This window comes from Eschrichtius robustus, chromosome 6 (genome assembly GCF_028021215.1).
Source record: "Eschrichtius robustus isolate mEscRob2 chromosome 6, mEscRob2.pri, whole genome shotgun sequence".
Taxonomy (NCBI): domain Eukaryota; kingdom Metazoa; phylum Chordata; class Mammalia; order Artiodactyla; family Eschrichtiidae; genus Eschrichtius; species Eschrichtius robustus.
This window is the reverse complement of record NC_090829.1, coordinates 51,325,954-51,347,757: the sequence shown is the minus strand read 5'-3', so window position 1 is coordinate 51,347,757 and position 21,804 is coordinate 51,325,954. Positions and strand designations below refer to the sequence as shown.

The window sequence follows — 21,804 nt, the reverse complement described above, 5'->3', positions numbered from 1 at the left end:
TTCTCTACTGTAAAGTTACTTTTGCCCCCTTTCATATTCTATGCTTTGGAAGCACATCACTAAGCTCAACCCACACTCAAATCCCACCCCCTTTTTTTGAGATACATATTGAAATATTTAGAGGTGAAATGAAATGATGTCAAAGATTTGTTTTAAAATATTTTAGCAAAGAAAAGGAAGCATGGGGGAGGGGCAGAGAGATAAGTAACTATGGTGATATACTGTTGACTGTAGAAGCTGGTGATGTATATACCAGAAGTTGCAAAGAATTCTATGCAACTTTTCTGGGCCTTTTTCACTGAGAGATCACCAACAGCATCTATAAATGTCTAGAACCTCTGTCTAACCAGCTTTAGGATACTATTTCTTTTCTTCATAAACTGGAGTCTGTCCTGAATTCCTTCCACCCCTCTCAGCTTTTCTGACATCTGTACATTTAACCTAAGATTCATTATGTTCATTTTGAAGTTGGATTTTGTCTCATGTTGATATGGACTGAATGTTTGGGTTTACTGCCCCAAAGATTCCTATGTTGAAACCCTAATCTGCAAGGTGATGGGATCTTTGGGAGGTGATTAGGTCATAAGGGCAGAGCTCTCATGATTGAGATTAGTGCCCTTTATAGACGAGACCCCAGAAAGCTAGCTTGCCCTTTCTGCCATTTGAGGACACAAATGAGAAGATGGCTCTCTATGAGGAAGCAGACCCTGACTCTGCCAGCACTTGGATCTTGGACTTTCCAGACTCTGAAACTGTCAGAAATAAATTTCCGTTTTTATAAGCCAACTAATCTATAGTATTTTGTTATAGCAGCCCAAACAGACTAAGATACTTACGGAGGTATAATCAATACTCATTATTCCTTTGGTCTAAGCAAAGACCTTACCCATCAAAGATGCTCAATAAATATTTGGGAATGGGAAAAAAAATCATCTGGGAGGGTGCTTGTTTAAAAGTGAAGATTCCTGAGCCTTGCTCCCTCAATATTCTGGGACTCTACATGTTAATTAAGCCCTACTTCTCTTTTTGATACAAGTGCCCATGGACCACGGTTTTAGAAACAATGCCTAAATTATAAAAGCAGGGACCATTTTGATGATCCCTGTATTCAATACATGTTTTTGATGAATAGATATATTAAGTGAATGAATCTATACTCTTTGTGAATGGATGCGAAAGGTGGATCCACAACTGATTTTTATTATCAGCTTTTGACACAGTCATAGCCATGGGACTCTTGGTTTGTTCTCAGAGTCAACTAGTCACGTAAAATCTAACAAATATAAAAATGTTGACACCTAAAGGGCTCAAAAGACTTGTCCAAATTTTTCTGTATTCAAAGGGCCAGTTCTGTCCACCTTTATCAGCTACTTCTTTACACTGATTTATTGATTAATCTTATAAGCACCACTTTATTGCAGGCATTATGCTAGGTACTAGAGAAATAGAGCTGAACAAGGAAAGTTGCTTGTGTTCAACAGCTGAATGGTGGAAAAGAAAACCAACAAAACACAATATAGTATCTTAAGTGTTATAAGAGAGATAACACATATTCCAGTATAGACCACACAAGTCATCCATGTAATTGCACGAATCTCTATTAAATTAGAGATTTCTATTTTAATAGAAAAAATTAAAATTTTAAATTAGAGAATCTCTATTAGATTAAATCTCTATTAAATCTCTAGAGAGGTTTGGCCTCTGCCTTCTTTGGCCAAGTGACCAAAACAATTCCTCATTCCTTGTTTTGTCTCCTGAGTTCTCTGCCTTAAAGAACCCACTTGAGCAAACTTCTGGGCTCCATTATTGGCACTTCTTCCCCCACTAGAGGCAATACCAGGCATGGCACACCCACTCCTTTAGCTTGGAGATCTCAGGCAGCCCACACATTAAGGGAAATATGATTAGTTGTGTACTTTACAGTTTCTTTTAGATAAAAAGCACAGCACAAGTGGATGGTATCTGGGGTGCAATATGGTATAGTAGAAGGAACAGTGGATCGGAATCTCAGGGAAAACAATAACAGTAAATACAGCCTTTTTTTTTTTAAACACAAAGCCTTTAGTTCCCAAAGCTTTTTCCTGTGTTAACTCTGTGACATTGAGCAAGTCACATACTGTCTCTGGACCTTGGTTTCCTTATCTACAAAATGAGAGGGTTGGACTCGTTATCTCAAAGGTTCCTTCCAGCTTTAAAAGTCTGATAGAAACGTTTATGTACCTTATGACTTCATGTAAAGATCCAGCTGGGCTACTTCTCCCCTCTCCCAGCTCCAGGCTAACCTGTGGGCCTACGCCATTCAAATATATGGACGTGAACTAAAAAGCTGAAAATTATTTTGTGTATGGTGGGGTAAGGGAGGCTTAGAATCTAAAATTAAACAGGATACAGTTCTGTAGAAAAGTTCTGTAGAAAAAGTGGGAACTAATTGAGATAGCCAGCAGGAAGCAACATACCACAGGCTTTTGACATGGTCCAGACAGGCCCTGGTGGTCAGAATAGATGTCCTTTTATCATTTCTATTAAAGTATGTTTGGTCATTGACCAGACATGTATGGAATGCTAACTGTTGCAAGACACTAGGTTAGGTCCTAAAAATATTAAGGAAAAATCAAGCTGGAAACTCCATTATTCGGCTAGAATATAATTCAACTTAAAACTGCTTTAGGATTTAAGAAGATCAAGCAACTCCCAAAAAAATTATAAACAAACTTTTACAGTAAATATTGAAAGCTTACAGCTGCATATTAAAATTTCTATACATGTTTGTTGCCAGAAATTTCTCAAAAAATGAAAACAGAAAATGCTGTTTTGAAAGGGCTTGCCAAATTTTTAGTAAAAATAGTTTTTTGTATTTGGGGAAAGTGTAATACTGGTATTTTAGATCAAGTGTTGTGTTTGTCTTTTAGATTAAAAGGTGCTAGATAATTAGGAAAATTGCTCTGAACCCATTTAATACAAAAAAGATATAGTCACTTGGCATTATTATTCCGAGCTAACTAGGTTAAAAAAAATCTATCTGGAACAAGAAATGAGAACTATAAAACAACTGTATTATTTTTCTTTTTTCTTTTGGGATTTGATCTCAGGCAGTTCAACTCCAGGGACCATGCTTTTCACCTCAGATCATACTATATGGAACACAGTATATGGAATTTCAGCCTCCTAAACACTTTGAGGTCCATCATGGAAAGGGAAGGAAGAAAGGGTAAGAGAGAAAACCAACTGGAAAAGAAGAAAGAATGCCACCAAAGGCCAGATATGAGGTTTCTGTGAGGCTAAAAACAGTGGTAATATTAGCAAAGGCTACCAGGAAGCTCAAAGGATAGGCTGTGCAATTGGACAATGGGAAGTTGGAGTTTTATTCTCTAAGGCAGAGCTGTTTAAGATGATGATAAATTTCTGATTGGATCCCTAGGAGTAAGTTTAACTGCCCGGAGAGATAAAAGTGATTCTAGTGAAGAAGGTCCAAGAATTGTGAATCTATTTAGATAAATCTGTGACATGAATACTGATATCTCTTAGTAATGTGGTCTGAGAATGTGGTATCCATAACTGCTGCCTTTTGGAAATTATGAAACCTTGTGCCTTGTAGCCTGGTCAAATTTTATCAATTTCCTATGGCAGATTTGTGTATTCTTGGGTTATTGGTGTTGTTTTGCTTTGCTTTTACACACTCTGATTCTAATAAGGCAATTTAAATATTTATTCTTATTGTGATATGTTTGTGCTTACGCCTGATACATTATTCTTTGGTTGAAAGCAACAGCATAAACCAACTCTGGTTAACATGAACAAAAGGCAAAGATATTGAGGTAAGAGAATTGATTGTATGGCTGGAAGGATGTGCTAGGCTTTAGTTTCCAAAATTACTGCAACAATTTCTTCTGCCCTACATGCTTTTCTACAATGTGACTTAGACACTCCTCCCATCGAAAGGCGGGATGTTTGTGTCTTCCTCTTGAATCTGCGTAGATTTGTGACAATGGTGGAAATGAAGTCACATGACTGCTGACGCTAGGCAGTCATGACGCTAGGTGATAGAGCTTCTGTCTGGTTCTCATGGGACGCTTGTTCTTGTAACTCAGCCACCATGCCATAAAGAAGCCTCAACAGCCCATGGAGAGACCAACGTGGAGAGGAACCAAACCTTCCAGCCACCAGCCTTGGTGGCCTCAGCGCATAGCCCAGGACCAAATCTGCTAGGTACATGAGTGAGCCATTTCAGAAATGGGTTCTCCAGCTGTAGCTGATGCTCTGTGGAGCAAATGAAACTTTCCCATCAAACCCTGCCCAGATTACAGATGCATGAGCAAAAGAAAGAACTTGTTTTATTCACTAAGTTTTGAGGTGGTTTGTTACACAGCAATAGATAACTAGCACAGAGACCACGCTTCGAAATGGATCGGAAAAAGGCAACTTCTGAGAAATAGGAAGGAGGAAAGGACTCTAGTAAACACCTTATGGGTAGGGCACCACAATTGGAATGAATGGTCACTAACCATTTTCAGTCTGTTGCCATTCTTCTCAACTTCCAGGTTTCTGTGAAGGGTCCTTCTACTGTTCTGATTTCAGACACCTATCACCCTTTGGATACCAATGGGCAGAAAACCCAAGGAACAGCTCCAATATCTGTAACCAAGGGGAAAGAGACAATTATTCAAAAGGAAATATGGATACAGGAAGTTGAATTAGGGTTTTGTTTTTTTTTTAAAATCACAGCTGTGGCAAATTACCACAAACTTAGTGGCTTTAAACAGCACAAATTTATTATCTTACAGTCTGGAGGTATGAAGTCAAAAGGGGTCTTACTGGGCTAAAATTATGGTGTCTGCAGGGCCACATTCCTTTTTGATGGCTCTGGAGGGGAACCCATTTCTTTGCCTTTCCAGCTTCTAGAGCCTGCCCATATTCCTTGGCTTCTGGCCCCCTTCCTTCATTTTCAAAGCCAGCGATGTTGCATTTCTCTGTGTCTTTCTTCCATTTCATCTCTTCCTATAATTTTGATTCCTCTTCTGCCTCCCTCTTTCACTGTTAAAGACCTCTGTGATTATATTGGGCCCACTTTGCTTAATTCAGGATAATCTCCCCATCTCAAATTCCTTAATTTAAGCACACATGCAAAGACCCTCTTGCCATGTAAGGTAACATACTCACAGGTTCTGGGGATTGGAACATGAACATCTTTGGCAGGGGGAGGGCATTAGTCTACCTACCTCAGGATACAAAAGCAGAATGGATGCTGAGTGGGCCCCACCACTCCACAAGCATGTCCTTTACACTACATATTCTGGTTTATATTTTTTCTTTTCTTCATTTAACTTGAATTCATCAAGTTATCCTTGTTCCTTTTTTTTCTATTCAAGTAGTTTATAACTTACACATCTATATTTGCCTATATGGTGACACATATTTATCTTGCATAATTGACTTACATTTTTTCTGTGTTTAGAGAAAGTATATATATACATCTCCAAATAAGACAAAAATCTTAACATGCTTTTCTCTCTCTCCTTTCCCTTTATCATGGTGATAAGATTATTTTAGTTTTAGATTATCATTCTTTCTTTTTACTTTATGAATCAGCAATAAAACTTATTAAAACTTATTAAAAGTTTTAATTTTTATTTTCCATAACAGGAAGTGTTTGGTTGCACATAACAAAATACACAACTAAAAGGAGCTTAAATAAAGAGAGAAAAACTTATGTCACATAAAAAGAAGTTCAGAGGTTGTTCCTGGATTAATTTAGTGGCTCAATGATGTGATTAAGGATCCAAGTGCTTTTCATATTCTGCTTTTTTTCTCAAGCTCATCCTAACCTGGTGATGGTTAGGAAGATGGCTGCTACAGCTCCAGCTATTAGTTATCTACTGTATTAGTTATCTACTGCTGCATAACAAATCAAGTGGCTTATAACAACAATAACATTTATTATTTATCATGGTTTCTGTGAGGCAGGGATTTGGGAGCAGCTTGGTTGGATGGATCTAACTCAGGATCTCTCATGAGGTTGCAGTTAGGGCCAGCAGGGATTGTAGTCATCTGAAAGCTTGACTGTGCTGGAGGATCCACTCCAAGGAAGCTTACATGGCTGGCAAGTTGCATGAATGTCTGCAGGACACGGTAGCTGGCTTCCCCTAGAGCAGTGGTTCTCAACTGGGGGTGATTTTGCTTTCTAAGGGACATTTAGCAATGTCTGGAGACATTTTTGGTTTCCCCAAAAGGAAAGTGTTATTGGCATCTGGTAAGTAGGGACCAGGGATGCTTCTAAACATCCAACACTGCACATGACAGCCCCCCACAACATGAGTTCTCAGGCCCAAAATGTCAATAGTGCTGAGGCTGAGAAACCCTGCCTTAGAGCAAGTGACCCAAGAAAACAAGGTAAAAGCTGAAATGCCTTTTATTACCCAGTTTTTATTACCCAGTTTTGGAAGTCCTCTGTATTCTATGTTGGACGGAACTACGCAAGAGCATACACCAGGAGGTGAGGTTCATTGGGAGCCACCTTGGAGGATGGCTGCCACAGGCAGGAGGCTTTTCCTGGTCTTCCTCTCTTCTCTTGCTTCCTTCTTTTCTTCTTCTTCTTTTTTTTTTTTTTTTCCAGTTTTTTAAGAGGGAAACCATTCTTATACCCCCCTTTTATTTACTTAGTGTTGCATGATATATCCATGTCTAAACCAAGCATTAGGAGAGAGAATAGATAACTATGATGAGTGTAGACTAGTTAACATTCATTCTTTCTCTGGGCCTGAGGAGAGCCCATATTCTTGAAACACATGGAGGATAAATTCTCAAAATCAGAATTTTGCTGGTAAGGAAGAATGAGAATGACTTTGAGCGGGTAACAAACAGAGTTTGCTACTTTTGCTTACCATTGTCTTTTGTATTGCATGTTTTCTTTTTTTGATTCAGTTTTCCCTTTGGTGGAATACACTTTTCAATAATAATTTAAGAGATGATCAACCATTTGAATCCTTATGTATCTGAAAATATGTCATTATTTTGTATTCTCTCTGAAATGATAGTTTAGTTGGGTAGAGAATTCTGAGTTAAAAACAATTCCCTTAGACTACTTTGTTCCATTTTCTACTAGCATCCATTGTTGCTGATGAGAAGCAGGTGATCTGGTGAGAATTTCCTTTGTATCCTTGATGCTCTGAAACTCCTTCATGATGTGTTCAAGTGTGATGCTTTTTACTTATACACTAAACGAGAGCTTTTAACCTGAAGATATTGGAACGTTTTGTCTCATGTCTTTGAGTATTTCCTTCCATCCATTCTCTAGCTCTCTTGTTAGAGAAATGTTGAAACGTCTGGATTTATTCTCCATATTAATTAAATTTTTGCTCATTGCTTTATCCTTTCTCCTGAAATCTAGGAGAAAACTGGGCCCAATCTTCTAGCTTACTAATTTACCCTTCAGTTCAGCCTAAATCAGTATAGCATGGTGAGTAAGAGCCTGAGTTCAAATTCTGGTTCAACCATTTATTACTGTGCTGCCTTCAGTAAGTTAATTAACCTTTCTAGTTTTCGGTTTACTCATCTGTAAAATGAATATTCTAATAATATTGCCTATTTTGTAAGATTATAAAGATTAAATATGTTAATACATGAATGCTTATAAGAGTATCTGCAGCACAGTATTAGTTATTACTGTCCAACTCATTAAAACATTTCAATAAATAAATTCTTAATTAGTCCTCTAACTAGTTTGCTTTCATAATAATCTGATTGTTTTATGAATGTAAGATTCTGTATTATCCATCTGAGGGTAAAAAATATATATATAATAAAACCTATTTTTGCTCCATTAAAAATAACTTGGAGCTTTCACTTTGTTTATTGACTGAAATCAGTTTCTGTCTTGGACTTCCCTGGTGGCGCAGTGGTTAAGAATCTGCCTGCCGGGCTTCCCTGGTGGCGCAGTGGTTGAGAGTCTGCCTGCTAATGCAGGGGACGCGGGTTCGAGCTCTGGTCTGGGAAGATCCCACGTGCCGCGGAGCAACTAGGCCCATGAGCCACAACTACTGAGCCTGTGCGTCTGGAGCCTGTGCTCCGCAACAAGAGAGGCCATGATAGTGAGAGGCCTACGCACCGCGATGAAGAGTGGCCCCCGCTTGCCGCAACTAGAGAAAGCCCTCGCACAGAAACGAAGACCCAACACAGCCAAAAATAAATAAATAAATAAATAAATTAAAAAAAAAAAAAAAAAAGAATCTGCCTGCCAATGCAGGGGACACGGGTTCGATCCCTGGTCCAGGAAGATCCCACATGTCATGGAGCAACTAAGCCTGTGCGCCACAACTACTGAGCCCACGTGCCATAACTACTGAAGCCCACGAGCCTACAGCCCATGCTCCGCAACAAAAGAAGCCACTGCAATGAGAAGCTCACGCACCCCGACGAAGAGCAGCCCTCGCTCGCCACAACTAGAGAAAGCCTGCACACAGCAACGAAGATCCAACACAGCCAAAAATAAATAAATTAAAAAAAAAAAAAAAGAAAGAAAGAAATTAGTGCCTGTCTTTCATAGTAATATATTTCCACGAATGATTGGTGATTGGTCTACTCAGTGTCTGGAAATCTCACTTGCCTATCTGTGGTACCACTTCTAAGTCTGAGTGCTTGCTTTGCTGATTGCGGTAGGAAGAGGGGCAGGACAGGGCATGGTGGAGGTCAGGCGATGTAAGTACGTATAGTTTACCTTCAGCATGTGTGTGTGTGTGGTCTCATTTCTCCTGGAAATTGGTGGTAGTCCCTTGGGGTGATACCTTGTTTCCTTGGCCCAAGCACCCATTAGTAACAATCCAGACTTAATGATTCCAAACATTTAGCAATATTTGCTTAAGATCTCTTTTTAAAAATAAATTTATTTATTTTATTTTTGGCTGTGTTGGGTCTTTGTTGCTGCGCGCGGGCTTTCTCTAGTTGTGGCGAGCAGGGGCTACTCTTCTTTGTGGTGCACGGGCTTCTCATTGTGGTGACTTCTCTTGTTGCGGAGCACAGGCTCTAGACCCACGGGCTTCAGTAGTTGTGGCATGCAGATTTAATAGTTGTGGCTCACGGGCTCTAGAGCGCAGGCTCAGTAGTTGTGGTGCACGGGCTTAGTTGCTCCGCGGCATGTGGGATCTTCCCGGACCAGGGCTCAAACCCGTGTCCCCTGCATTGGCAGGCGGATTCTTAACCACTTCGCCACCAGGGAAGCCCTAAGATCTTTTTAAAAAAATTAAATTAGATACCATTGTTGGAGCCTCCTTTGTGCTTTCCCATCCTCTTTCTCTTCTTCCCTTCTCACTGCCCCGAAGTTTATGCTTCTGTATCCTTCCTATGTCCATGCTTTTTGTAGTTATCTACATATTTAGACAGACATAAACAGTGTATCATATTGTTTTGCAGGCTTTCAAACTGCACGTAAATGATAACAATTCTTTCAACCCTTCAGATTACACCAGGAAGAAAATCTCACTTTGGTCAAGTTTTGAATGCCTTTTCTGGCATTTGCTAATCTCTCTTTTAACAAATTAAAGATTCAGGGTAGGTAGTTACTTAGAATTTAATAATACTGTTTTATTTTCCATTGTATTTATTGTAATGATTTCCTTCTATTTTTTAGCAGGTGTTGCTAGCTTTCCATCCACAGTAGTGACTTATGTTTCCTTTTAAGTTAAATATGAGAAAAAAAGAAAAGTGTTGATTTAAAGAAAAATGTTAAGTAAATAACAACTGTCCAGGAGGTTTACAGATATGGCAAAACATTAGTTTTTACAGAAATGGCTGAAATTTGATATATACTCGACCTAAAAAATAAAGTTCAAGTTCCTTAAATGGGTGTGCAAAGCTCTACCTGATCTGACCTCTGCTTTCCTCCTCAGCCCAGTCACCACAATTACTTCACCTCCAGCACAAACTGCCTGGAGTTTCCTCCTTCCCTTACCAGCTGGAGGGACCTTGACTATTGTAATCTCTCCTTTTATGGTATTTCCTGCAACCAGCATCCCTGCCTCCACCTGACTCTCTTATCATCCTCTCAGGCTCCTAGGAAGCCCTCCCCCACTTAGTACACACCGCTGTATGGAATATACGGTTTTCTAATCGGATTCTAAACCCAAGGGTAGACTTTAGTGCCAGTATCATGACATCCTTATGTCCTGAACAGCTGATTAACGCTAAAAGAAATGACCTATTTGTGATGTTTCAAATAAAATTGGGGGTATAAAATGAAGGTTCCCCTTGAAAAAAATGTTTACCTCATATTTCATATGTTTGGAGTTTTAAAAATAGTTCTGTTCATAGATACCAATACCTGATCTCAATTATTTTCTTTCAATACTGAGACAATACATTAACTTGTCATCTAGATTAAGGGTAAAAAAGGCACAGAGAAAGGAAAAATAAGGGCGATGAGAAATGATAGGTTTTTACGTCATTTCGACATTACTTGGTGGCTTAGTTACTACCTCGAGCTGGATGATTTTATTAGAAAATGTGAGATCAAATCAAATGTTTTGAATATGACACATTTAAACGTTTGACGTTTTAATGGCAAAAGCTCCTAAACTGTTATGGCCACTGAGATGTTGGAACAATTTTCAAGTTTCGTGATGCACGATGCATATAAATAAATACAATATTATTAACAAAAACAGCAGACCGCATACCGAATGCTGTTCGAAAGTCTTCTAACGTCTGCAGTCCTGAAGCACTAACTACATTGGGTTCTGTTCATTCATTCAAAAGCATTGTTCTGAAGCTGATATTCATACCACACGACTAAAAAACCCTCAGGACACTTGGCCAGAAGAAAATTCTCATCTTAACAGAGGTGCAGATAATGCTTTCGAAGCTACTGCTGTATTGGGAGAAAAGTTCAATTTTAGCGTTTCATCCTATGTATTTCGCGTGGCCAAGGCCGGACAGGAAGGGCTGTGCGAGGAGGTTGGGGGAAGTGACTTGACACTCCAGATTACAGAATGTCAGGTTTACCACTGTAAACGTACAGCCTATAAATGAGAATGCGGGTGGAGTGAAATCTCTCTCACGCCGTACATCTTCTGGGTTACATCTTATCCGCCAGCCAAACTTTCTCTATCAATCTGGGTAGGTCAGCAGCAGAAACACAGCCAGAAAGGACGATGCAGCGTCCTGAGGCGGCGTGTGCTGCCTTACCCAGTATTGCCTTCCGAATTACCTGAAGCATTCAAGCCATTGCACCCAGAGAACAATCCTCGTTTCAATTCGGTCGTTTCCGTGGGGGAATTGCGGTACGGGTAGGTCCTGGGTGTGGCGAGGCCAAGAGGGAGCTCAGAGCTCCCAGCTTTCCCGCTTTTCGCAAACCTTCCCAGCCCGGAGGCGGCGAGTCACCGGCCCTCGAGAACTGCCATGCGGGGTCCCAGGGGCCGCAGGAGTACCCGACCCAGCGGCAGTTGCAAATTGCCGAAGCGGGGGTCTGGGCGCCCGGCGCGAGTGCGCTTCTCCCCCATTCGTTCCGCGGCTGGAGGCGGACCCCCTTCCTTGCACACAAGTCCTTATATGCACCGGTTGCAGCAGCCCGCGTTACTCCAGCCCCACAAATAATTAATGGGGGAGGGAGGGCGTCGCTCTTTTTCTTTTTCCCTCGGGATTTTTTTTCAACGTTGGAGCATTTGAACCCTGCCGAGAACCCCTCAAAATGAGACTGAAGGGCCATTTTGCTGCAGCGCACGAATTGGACACACAAAAATAAAGTCCCCTTGTCCCTACGATAAGCACGGCAGGGTTCAGGAACAGCTCTTTAAATCCAGCCCGATGAGCCCGCAAAACCTGGGCTGAAAGGGTGCGCGCCCCTCCCCCATCCACGTTGGTGCAGAGGGACCGGGTCAGGAAGCGCGGCCTCTCCCCAGTAGGAGACCACGCCTCCTCCTCTTCTTCCCCCCCGCCCCCTTTACTCCTCCCAGGAAGCGGTGATAGACAGTTCTGTGTGGTTCTCCACCCCCAACCCCCCAGCTGAGTGGAGGAGTTGATGTGTCTCATTATAACAGCCAGTGCAGCCGCCATCCACGCACAAGCAAAGAAGCATGTCCCATTTAAATACACCCACGCAGCCCCAGCGCCCTTAGCTGCTCAGGGCGCGCAGCCCACACGCACCGCGACTCCGGGCTTGGAGATCTGCGCAGAGGCTGGGCTCCCGGAGCCGGCGGACTGACGCCCGGAGAATCGCGATCAGGCGCTGTGGGGCCGGGGTGGGCGGGGGAGGCTGGGCCCCGGGCCTCTGGCGCGACACCCGCATGAGGACGCGAGTGAAATAGACCGAGGTGGAATTTTCAACGGGGAATCTTCGGGGTGGTTTTGGTCCATTTCTCCCGCGAAGAAGTCGACATGGCGAGCGACTCGCCGGCTCGCAGCCTGGATGAAATCGATCTCTCGGCTTTGAGGGTGAGCGGAACACGTTTTCTGATTTCTTTCCAGTGTTTTGGGTCAGGGTGAATGGGCTCGGTGCGTGGAACTGGTGCTCGGGCTGGTGGGCAGAGGCGGGCGAATGCGACGCGAGGGAACCTGGATTCTCGTTTAGATTCGGGGGTTGCTGAGGTGCTCTTGGCTAAGCACCCACAGCAGGGGCTGTGCGGTACGTGTCCTCCTTTGGTGGCAGCCAAAGCTCCCCTGAGAACTCGTGGAGCTTATGCCAGTTTCATCGTAGACCGGTGTAAGAGCATTAAAATGAAAGGCTCGTGTGTGTGTGCGTGCGTGTGTGTGTACACAAGCCCCGGGTAGTCGTCTAGTGCCAAGGCTCTAGACCCCACTGTCCCTTTCTGCAAAAAGAATAACAACAGCGCGAATGAAGGCACTGGTCCCTCACGTTTTCCAGCTACCTGCTAGATGACATTGTGAGCCTGGCTGTCCCCGCGAAGCCGAACCTGACGCTCCAAGGGGGCAGCTATTGCTATGCTGGTCTTGTAGCTGGCAACTGCCTCCCCTTCCCCCCCTTTTCTGCCGTCGGCGCCCCGACTCCCTCTCAGCGCTCTCTTAAACGCAGGTCTGCCGCTCACCTTTATTTATCGTTTTAACTCAGCCCTGCCTGTGCTTTCTGACTTTGTGGCTGTGACATTTCAGTTTTATGGCTGAACTTAAGCAGGTGAAAGGGATGTGTTCTCTGATTTTCCCCAATCAGACCGGAACTCCTGGGAGTGTGAGTGAGTGTGTGTGTGTGCGTGTGTGTGTGTGTGTGTGTTTTCTCTGTGTCTGTGGCTAGTCCTTTGTAAAGCACCTACCCCCACCCCCCTCCAGACCCCCTGGTTTGCATTTACCCTCACGTGAATTGCCTCAGACGCCGTTTCATTGTATTGACTAAGACATCACTGATATAGAATCCATTTTGCTGTTGTTTTGAGATCGGAATACCAGGAATCCTAGTGCAGCCTCGACGCCTCCCCACCCCCCAAGCCCAACACACTCCTTCGGGGAAGGGGGCAGAGCTTTCTTGCGATGTTAATTAGATGCTGCCTGCCTGGAAGCGGGGGGAGGGGTGTGGGTGGCAGCAGCAGCGGGGGTCTGAGAAGGATGGGCTACCAATCTTAGCACGGCTTTTTCCTCTCTTGAACTAAAAATAAATTAAAAAAAAAAAGCGATTGTATATACATGAGGCAGGGAGGGTCGGTAAGACCGAATTGATGGTAGCTCTCAACACAGAGACAGGCAGGATGGGTGAAGCTTGGAAGTTCACACGCCCTCCTGAAGAATACATTGTTAGATGCTAAATCTTGGGGTTGTATACCTGAATCTTCAGTACTTGCCTTGACTTTGCCTTCTTCTCCACTGTTATTTTAAAGAACTACCTTTATGGTCAAAGTGGTACTTTTTCTTTAGTCTCGTTAATCCTCTCTCTCCTGACCTACCCTCCTCTTTTTAACTCCTCCTCCCCTTCTCCTTAATCCTTCCATCTCAGAGGTGAGGTTTCTGGGAGGCAGCCAAGGGGCTGAGAAGGAGCAGAGATGCCATTTGAAATGGCTTTTTTTGATAGTTGGTTAGCAAAAGCTCATTCATGCGTTATTACAGTAAGCTATTTCCTTGGCGCCGAAAGGCCACATTCAGAACCCGCTGCCCCCTGGGCAGCTGGGGGTGGAGGTTGGTAACGGGGTGGGTGCTTTGGCCAATCTGTGGCTTCCTGCTTTACAGACTGTGTGTGTTCATTTGCCCTACTTTCTGTGCTGGGAGTTTCTGCCAGCGGGTTAATCAGGTGGATGGATGGCCCAGACTTCAGGGTAGAGGAAAGTGGCAAAGCTGGGGAGGAGGACGGGGTGGGGGGATGGGAGTCTGAACAATGGGCAAGTCTTGCGATTTCCCTGAGCCGGAATCTCAACGTCGCTTCTCTAATGGATAGCGCTCTGATACGATTGTCAGTTGGGCTTGGTCTGGAGGTGTCCCTTGTGGCCTTTTTCCTGGGGAAGGTTTTCAGAGATACCCAGAGCTTGCAAGCTTATGAGCAACCACAAGGGCTCCTCGGCCGACCTGGAGTTCGATTCACACCTGGGAGATCTGCGCTCGGGAGATCAGTATTTTGAAAAGATATCTTTGCACAATTCACTGAAATTGCTCTTTGTGGCTTGGGCTTTAGTGCTTTGCCACTGTATTTCTGCCTGCAGGAGGTGTGGAAAGAGGGAGGGCTACAGCTTCCAGCTAGCCCAGGAGATGGGGAACTGCTAGCAGGATGACTTAAGTGCGGATGTGGGGACAATTGCCTCCCGGAGGTCAGGGGTCTGCGACCAGTCTTGTGGTGGGTGAGTTGTGCAGGCCTGGAGCTGAGTCCAAAGGCCACAGAGGTAATCTCCACAAATCAGAGGGCAGATGATCTTTTTCTGTTTTCCCAGATTAAGAGAGATGGGCTCATGTAGGTGAGAGGTCTCATTTGTTCCTAAACCCTCAGGAAAGCCTGCCTGCTGAGAACTTCCTGGGGAATGCCTGACCCCTGAAATGCAGCCAAGGTCAGTGGCATCTAGGAGAATTTACTGCAGCCTTACCAGTCCCTTGCTGTTTTGGTGGCTCTTTACACAATCAATGCCCTTTTTGTAAACTCTGTGCTCAATGCATTAAAAGCAGATCCTGTCTGGAGAGGCCTTTATCCTTTCTCACTTTGGGGGCTTATTGTTCTCAGCCAGTGATCCCAGACTGGACCCAGTCTAAATTTTCCCCAAATAGCAACAATGCATAATTTAAACCAGAACAACCAGGGAAGCACTGATCACTTAAATTATGCAAGATTTGGATGGTTTTAAAAAGTAAGAAAAGAGAGGATGGTTAGAAAAGAGGTGATCTGAATCCAGTTTTATTAGTCCTGATTTTTAGAGCTGTGGAGATAAACTAAGTCTTGAGGGAGAGGAATGATTTCATAGATTTAGAGCTGGAAGAGAATTGTAGAACACTTAGCCACTCCTTTCATTTAATACGTGGGAAGCTGTAGCCCAGAGAGGTCAAGTCTATTGCCCAAGGTCACACAGCCCCCTCCCTGCTTGGAGGTGGGGTGAGTAGGGAAGGGGAGAAGGGTGGTTTGGGGAGAGGATATAGGTTCCCTGACTTCTCATTCAGTGCTCTAAGTCACATTGTCTGTGGCTAAATCAGATATCAATAATACATTTTCTGCCTGAGCACAAAAAAAATGGCAGAATCACCAGGGTCATGGAATTTTATTTAGCAAAAATAGAGAAACTGCTTTATGCAGGTAAGCTCATAAAACATTAAACCATGGAGCTTTAAAGTATCTTTGGAATTCATCTTGTCCAACCCCTTCAATTCCTCCTCTGCAGGCAAATGACTGTCTGAATCATCTAGGACAGATGGTTGTCCTGCATGGTAACCTCTCTCTCCATAACCCTTTTCCATCTAAACATATCTCAAGGGGTTGGTCTAGACATACACATTATTCAGATGTCTCTGCATGCAAGGTTTATAGAGTTCTATGTATGTTTTGTATAATCTATGTGGATACTTATATTCTACATAGTTTTACGGATATAAACTATCCATGTGGGTGTATGAAATGTGTGTATACATACATAAGCCATAGAAAACAATCTACTCATTCAGATGCAGGGCTTGAGTCATTCTTCCTTCAAGATATGACAGTATTAAAAGAAATGAAATGTACCACCAGTATGCTTTATTGCATAGGAGGTGAGGTCAGCCCAGAAAGCTTTTTGGAGATTAGCATACATCTGAATCTGAGCACCATGGCTGTCCTTAGCTTGGCCCACAGAGGAAGGCAGTCAAGGCCAAGATTGGCCGCCGCTGACTTCATACTCTTAAGTTTCTGCCAGGACTCACACTCACTTTTCTATTTGAACAGAATTGGATGACCTCTGCTTGTCTTTCTCCCTCTACCCCTCACTCCCTGCTGGGCCTAGATATTTCTTTCTCCATTGAAACCTAGGTTTAAAAATTGACCTCACCTGGAAGACTTGCATGCATTCTTCCTGCTACGCTTTTTACGTTTGTATTATAAATGGTATGGGGTTTTCTTTCTACCCGCTCACTAAACTGTGGGCTCTTTGGGGCCAGAGGCTAGCTCTCGTTCATCTCTGAGTCCATAGTCCCCGTTAGTTGAATAAATGAATGAGTTAATGGAGTGGACTGAGCACTGGGTTCTGTGTCCATGTCTTATTAATTCTGTGACTTTGGATCAGTCCTTTGTCCATAATTAACTCAAAAATGGGAATGATCACAACTGCTTGCCTTCCTCATACACAGGTTTCAAAAATCAATAAGTATTTATGGCAGTGCTTTGAAAACTGTAAAGCACTACACAGATATGCTATTCCATGACTGAATAGAATTTTATGGGAAACTTGATTCCACCAACATTTGATCCCAATGATTGTGTGTAACAGAAAATTATCCTGAGAAAAAGATGTCAGAAGGTCGTGCATCTTTTTAATAGTACTTTTCCTTTGAATGTATCAGTATGGCCTTATGTTGACCTCTCATGGTCTCTGTCTGACCCTCTGATGGCCTGGGTTGACCTTTGCTCGAGGTGAGTTCAGCCCGGAAGCTTTTTGGAGATTAGCATATTTCTAAACCAGTATCAAGTATCAGCATTATTCATTAAAAACTTTTTCTTTTCTTTTTTTTAAGACTTTTTCTCCTCTTTATGGATTAACCATGATGCAAATAAAAACACATTTATTGTGCCTGTGCCTTTTCAAAGTTTGTGTGTGTGTGAGGTGGGGCAGGGAGTGGGTGCCTGAAATGATACACTACTAGTCCAGTATTTAAAACCTTCTGGTCAGAGGTCTCATGGGCTTCAAGAAATCTTGAAACATTAGTAATTCATTACCCCAGAGCAATTAATTAAATTTGGTCTTAAATGAGAATTCAGTAAAGTTGCATGAATTGCTAAGATAATGGTATCTTAAAATGATAATAGCATAACAGTTTTTTAATTAGATACATGTGCTGTTTTTTAGAGATATTAAACAGGTGTTTTCTTTGCCATGACGTTGCCTCATAATAAAATAGGGTGTAGTGGTAGTTACCAGAACATCAGAGAAATATGTGTAATCATTTTCAGTATTCATTATTAACTGGAGTAATCTTTGTACAAAAGCTAATATAAGTCATGGTTTGCTGTTTGCCAAATTATTGACTAAGAGGTCATGGAATATTTTGTTGATGAAAGAATACCCAACACTTTTCCTTTATGGGTATATCACATTTTCCCCCCTTATCAGTAAGGCTCTTTGAAATCTCGTAATTTTGAGTCTTGCTGGTTGGCCCTTTCTTCTTTCTGTGTCTCTGTCTGCCCTGGAATTAATCTTCCGTGCCCTTCTTGTTCTACGCCATTCCTTCTTTCAGTGATAGTGGTTCTAAAGCCCACCCAGCTTTGAGCTACTGTGATCGAATCATGGCAGCCCTGCCCAGCTGAGCAGAATCAGTCTGAGTCTGTGTTTCTCACAGAATTTGGGATAACTTGTGTCTGAAAAATGCTTTCATGTTCAATCGGTTCTTCCATTTCTGTGGGGCGGGGGAGTAGCTCTGTGAGAAGAGGGCCTGAACTAGCAGCTTGCTGAGAATTCCAAGAAAATCTGGGTGATAGTTTTGAAAGAAATGTTATCCTGCACATAGAAATATAAGGTTCCTAGCGGAGAGAGAGGGAGGACTTAAATAGAAAATGTTGGATGAGTTCTGCTTATAATTTCTTCCATTCTGGTTGGAAGCTTATTTCCCTCTAGAGGAAGATGATTCTCTCTCCACTTTTTTTACATGCCCAGGCTGCCTCTACTTATCTCAAGGGGGTGCCTGGAAATTCTCAAAACACATTTTATTTTACCCCAACCTTAAACATCTTTCCTTAATATCTATTGCCTGGGTCCCCTTGTCTCCAGTCCTCCTGCTGGGCAGCACTATGTCTCTACCACCAGCCTTCTGCTGGCCAGTTTCCCTTGTGCACTGCAGCCACGTTAGTCTTCCTAAAGCACAGTTTCAGTCTGGGTATTTTTTTTTTTAAATTAATTAATTAATTAATTAATTTATGGCTGTGTTGGGTCTTCGTTTCTGTGCGAGGGCTTTCTCCAGTTGCGGCGAGCGGGGGCCACTCTTCATCGCGGTGCGCGGGCCTCTTCACTATCGCGGCCTCCCCCGTTGCGGAGCACAGGCTCCAGACGCGCAGGCTCAGCAGTTGTGGCTCACGGGCCTAGTTGCTCCGCGGCATGTGGGATCTTCCCAGACCAGGGCTCGAACCCGTGTCCCCTGCATTGGCAGGCGGATTCTCAACCACTGTGCCACCAGGAAAGCCCCAGTCTGGGTATTTTTAATTCACGGCCTTCCCCGACTCCTCACAGTCTACAGAACAAAGACTAAACTCTTTACTTCAAGACCAGTTAAAATTCAGCTGGGCCCCCGCACCGTGCCCTGCAGTTAACGACCGTTCCTTCTCACCTGCCATAGGGAACAGCTTCCTTCTCCCCAGGGATGCTCTTTAGGGGGTGACCTACCTTATTCTCTTTTTCTGTACCTACTACCCCAGCACTCAGCATTCCAATGCCACCTTTTCCACCAAATTTGCCCTGATCCTTTCAGAGAGAAATTAGCCCTCTCGCTTGTAAATCCTCTCCGAATTGATCTCATAACTTTTTTTTTAGACCTCAGAACTTTCTGTCTTGGATTATATTTACTACTAGACAGCAAGCTTCATGAAGGCAATGTGTATTTTTGATTTTCTTAGGAATCCCACCAGGATGACCTCTGGGGTTCCAGGGTCCGGAAAATGTAGGTTGGGAATGGGAGCAAAGACTGCTGAATTGTTAAAAGTATGTTTAAATTTAAAAAAGCTTTTTGTTGTTCTCATTATAAAAGCAATGCATGATCATTGCAGAAAACTTGGAAAATGGAGAAAAAACAAAAAGAATTCATGATTCCCAATGATAACCACATACATATTTTGGTATATGGCTTAGTAATTTTTTCTGCACATAGCTAAATGGATAGTTTTAAAAAATTAAGATTATGTTGTATATATTATCTACAACCTTTTTTTAAAAACTTAATAATCAGCCATTTTGCATACTATTAATGTTTTTCTATGGCAAAATTTTTAAAAATTCTTTATCATGGGGAGCTTAAAACTTACGTAAAAGTAGAAAGATTACTGGAATGCTCCTACATTGCTGGTGGGAATGTAAAATGGTGCAGCCACTTAGGAAAACAGGTTGGCAGCTCCTTAAAGTGTTAACTAGAGAGTTACCATGTGCCCCAGCAATTCCAGTCCCAGGTATATACCAAAGAGAATTGAAAACATATATCCACACAAAAACTTGTACACCAATATTTTTAGTAGCATTATTCATAATAGCCAAAGAGGGGAAACAACCTAAATATCCATCAGTTGATGAATGAATGAACAAAATGCATTATATTCATAAGATGGCATATTATTCAGTGATGAAAGGAAGTGTTGACACACGCTATAACATGGATGAACATTATGCTAAGTGAAAGAAGCCAGACACAAAAGGCCACATGTTATATATTTCCATTTATATGAAATGTCCAGAATAGGCAAATCCATAGAGACAGAAAGTAGATGAGGGGTTGCTGGAGCTGGAGGAGAGGGGGAGCAGGAAGAGACTGCCAGTGTCCTGGTCGTGGTGATGGTCGCTCAACTCCGTGCATATACTAAAAATCACTTGTATACTTCAAAAGGGTGAATTTATGGAATGTCAATTAAATCTAAATAAAACTATTTTAAAAAGTAGACAGTGTAATGAGCCCCCAAATTAACAATTATCCACTTGTACCCAATCTTATTTTATCTACACCCCCATCCTCTTCCTCTCCCATATTATTTTGAAGCATCATATCTTTTCACTTGTAAATATTTCAGTATTTCTAAAAGATAAACAATCTTAAAAATCACATAACCACAATACCATAATCATGCCTAAAAAAATGTAATTTTTAATTTCTTCATTCAGTCAGTGTTCAAATTTCTAATCATATGTTTTAAGGACCACTTAGCATTATACTGTGGGGATGCATCATAATATATTTAACCAATTCCTATTGATGAAACTTTTGGCTATTTCCAACTTTTCAACTCATGCAAATAGCGCTTTGGTAATCAAACATCCTTATATATGTCTTTGTACACATTATTTTTATACATTTTACATTATTTATCCTTATACATAAGTCTTTGTATACATCTCTGTTTCCTTAGAATAACTTCTTAGAAGTGCAATTTACAGTGAAAGTTATAAATGATTTAAGACTCTTGACATTGTTAAATTATCTCCCAATTTCCTGTGAGGTAAGTGTACAGATGAATGCATGAGGCTTGGAAAAATCAATTAATTTACCAAAGGTCGTAAAGCTTCTAAATGGCCGAACTTACGATTGACCTACCCCAAAGCCAGTGCCCATAGTAACTCACATGGCCAGTATTTGACTCACGGACCTTGTCATGACATCAGAATTATCTGATGTATTATCTCCCTGGGTTCACAGATTTCCCAGAAGACTTCCGTTTGGGGCACAAGATCTCTTTGATGAGCATAGTTGTGTTTTAAGTGTTATTTCCAAAATATTTCTTCCCTTGTGATTTTGTTTTTTAAATAACCAAGGTCAGCTTAGAACATGTTAATTGTTCTTTTTCTTGTCTAAAAACCTGAAAGCATAAAATACGTTTTGCGATTAGCAGTGATTTTCTTTTACATTGTATATAAGGTACGTTTATGTTTAATCTGCCATTCTCTTTGGAGAAGTATCCAACAAGTGTGTTTGGAAGGCATGTGGAATCAGGCTCAAAGGTTTCCATTTTTTAAGAATTGAAGACCACTGAGTTTGCGATTATCACAGAAGATAGCAAGATGGGAAGACGTGTTAGAACAGGAGCCATTCTCAAGCTTTTATCTGCCAGATAATTATTAAAATCAAAATCTGGAGTTACACTTTTTTTCAGACAGATATAGATATTTTAAGATTAGAATGGAGAAAATGGAAGATGGAGCTGGCAGCCAAAAGAGTAAAGAGCCCTGTGTTTTTGACCACAGTCTACTTTCCACCTGGTTTATAAGTAAGAAACTTATAAAATCAGCATAACTTTGTGGTTTTCAGTCTTGTGGAGGCCAGCTGCCTTGACCTCACTAGATTTTACAACCTAACCCTCCATTTAAAATGCCTATGAATTATTTATACCTAGGGTAAAAATCTGAGCTTCACATGCACATGGTTTCATCATTTCTACTTCTGGGTGGTTTTTTTTTTTTTTTTTTTTGGGCTTCCTGTAATCAAATTATAGCAGTGTGGCGGGTGGAATAGGTTGTAAGCAGTAATTGC

At 42.0% G+C, this 21,804-nt stretch overlaps 1 protein-coding gene across 1 annotated transcript in view; it reads left to right on the top strand.

The window, feature by feature from the left end:
* Window positions 1-11,992: 11,992 nt before the first annotated feature.
* Window positions 11,993-21,804, top strand: part of TNIK (TRAF2 and NCK interacting kinase) — a 407,404-nt gene continuing 397,592 nt past the window's right edge. The window contains 1 exon segment of the mRNA XM_068546242.1: window positions 11,993-12,417. Within this exon segment, the coding sequence (XP_068402343.1) occupies window positions 12,361-12,417 (57 nt within the window). The 5' untranslated portion in view covers window positions 11,993-12,360.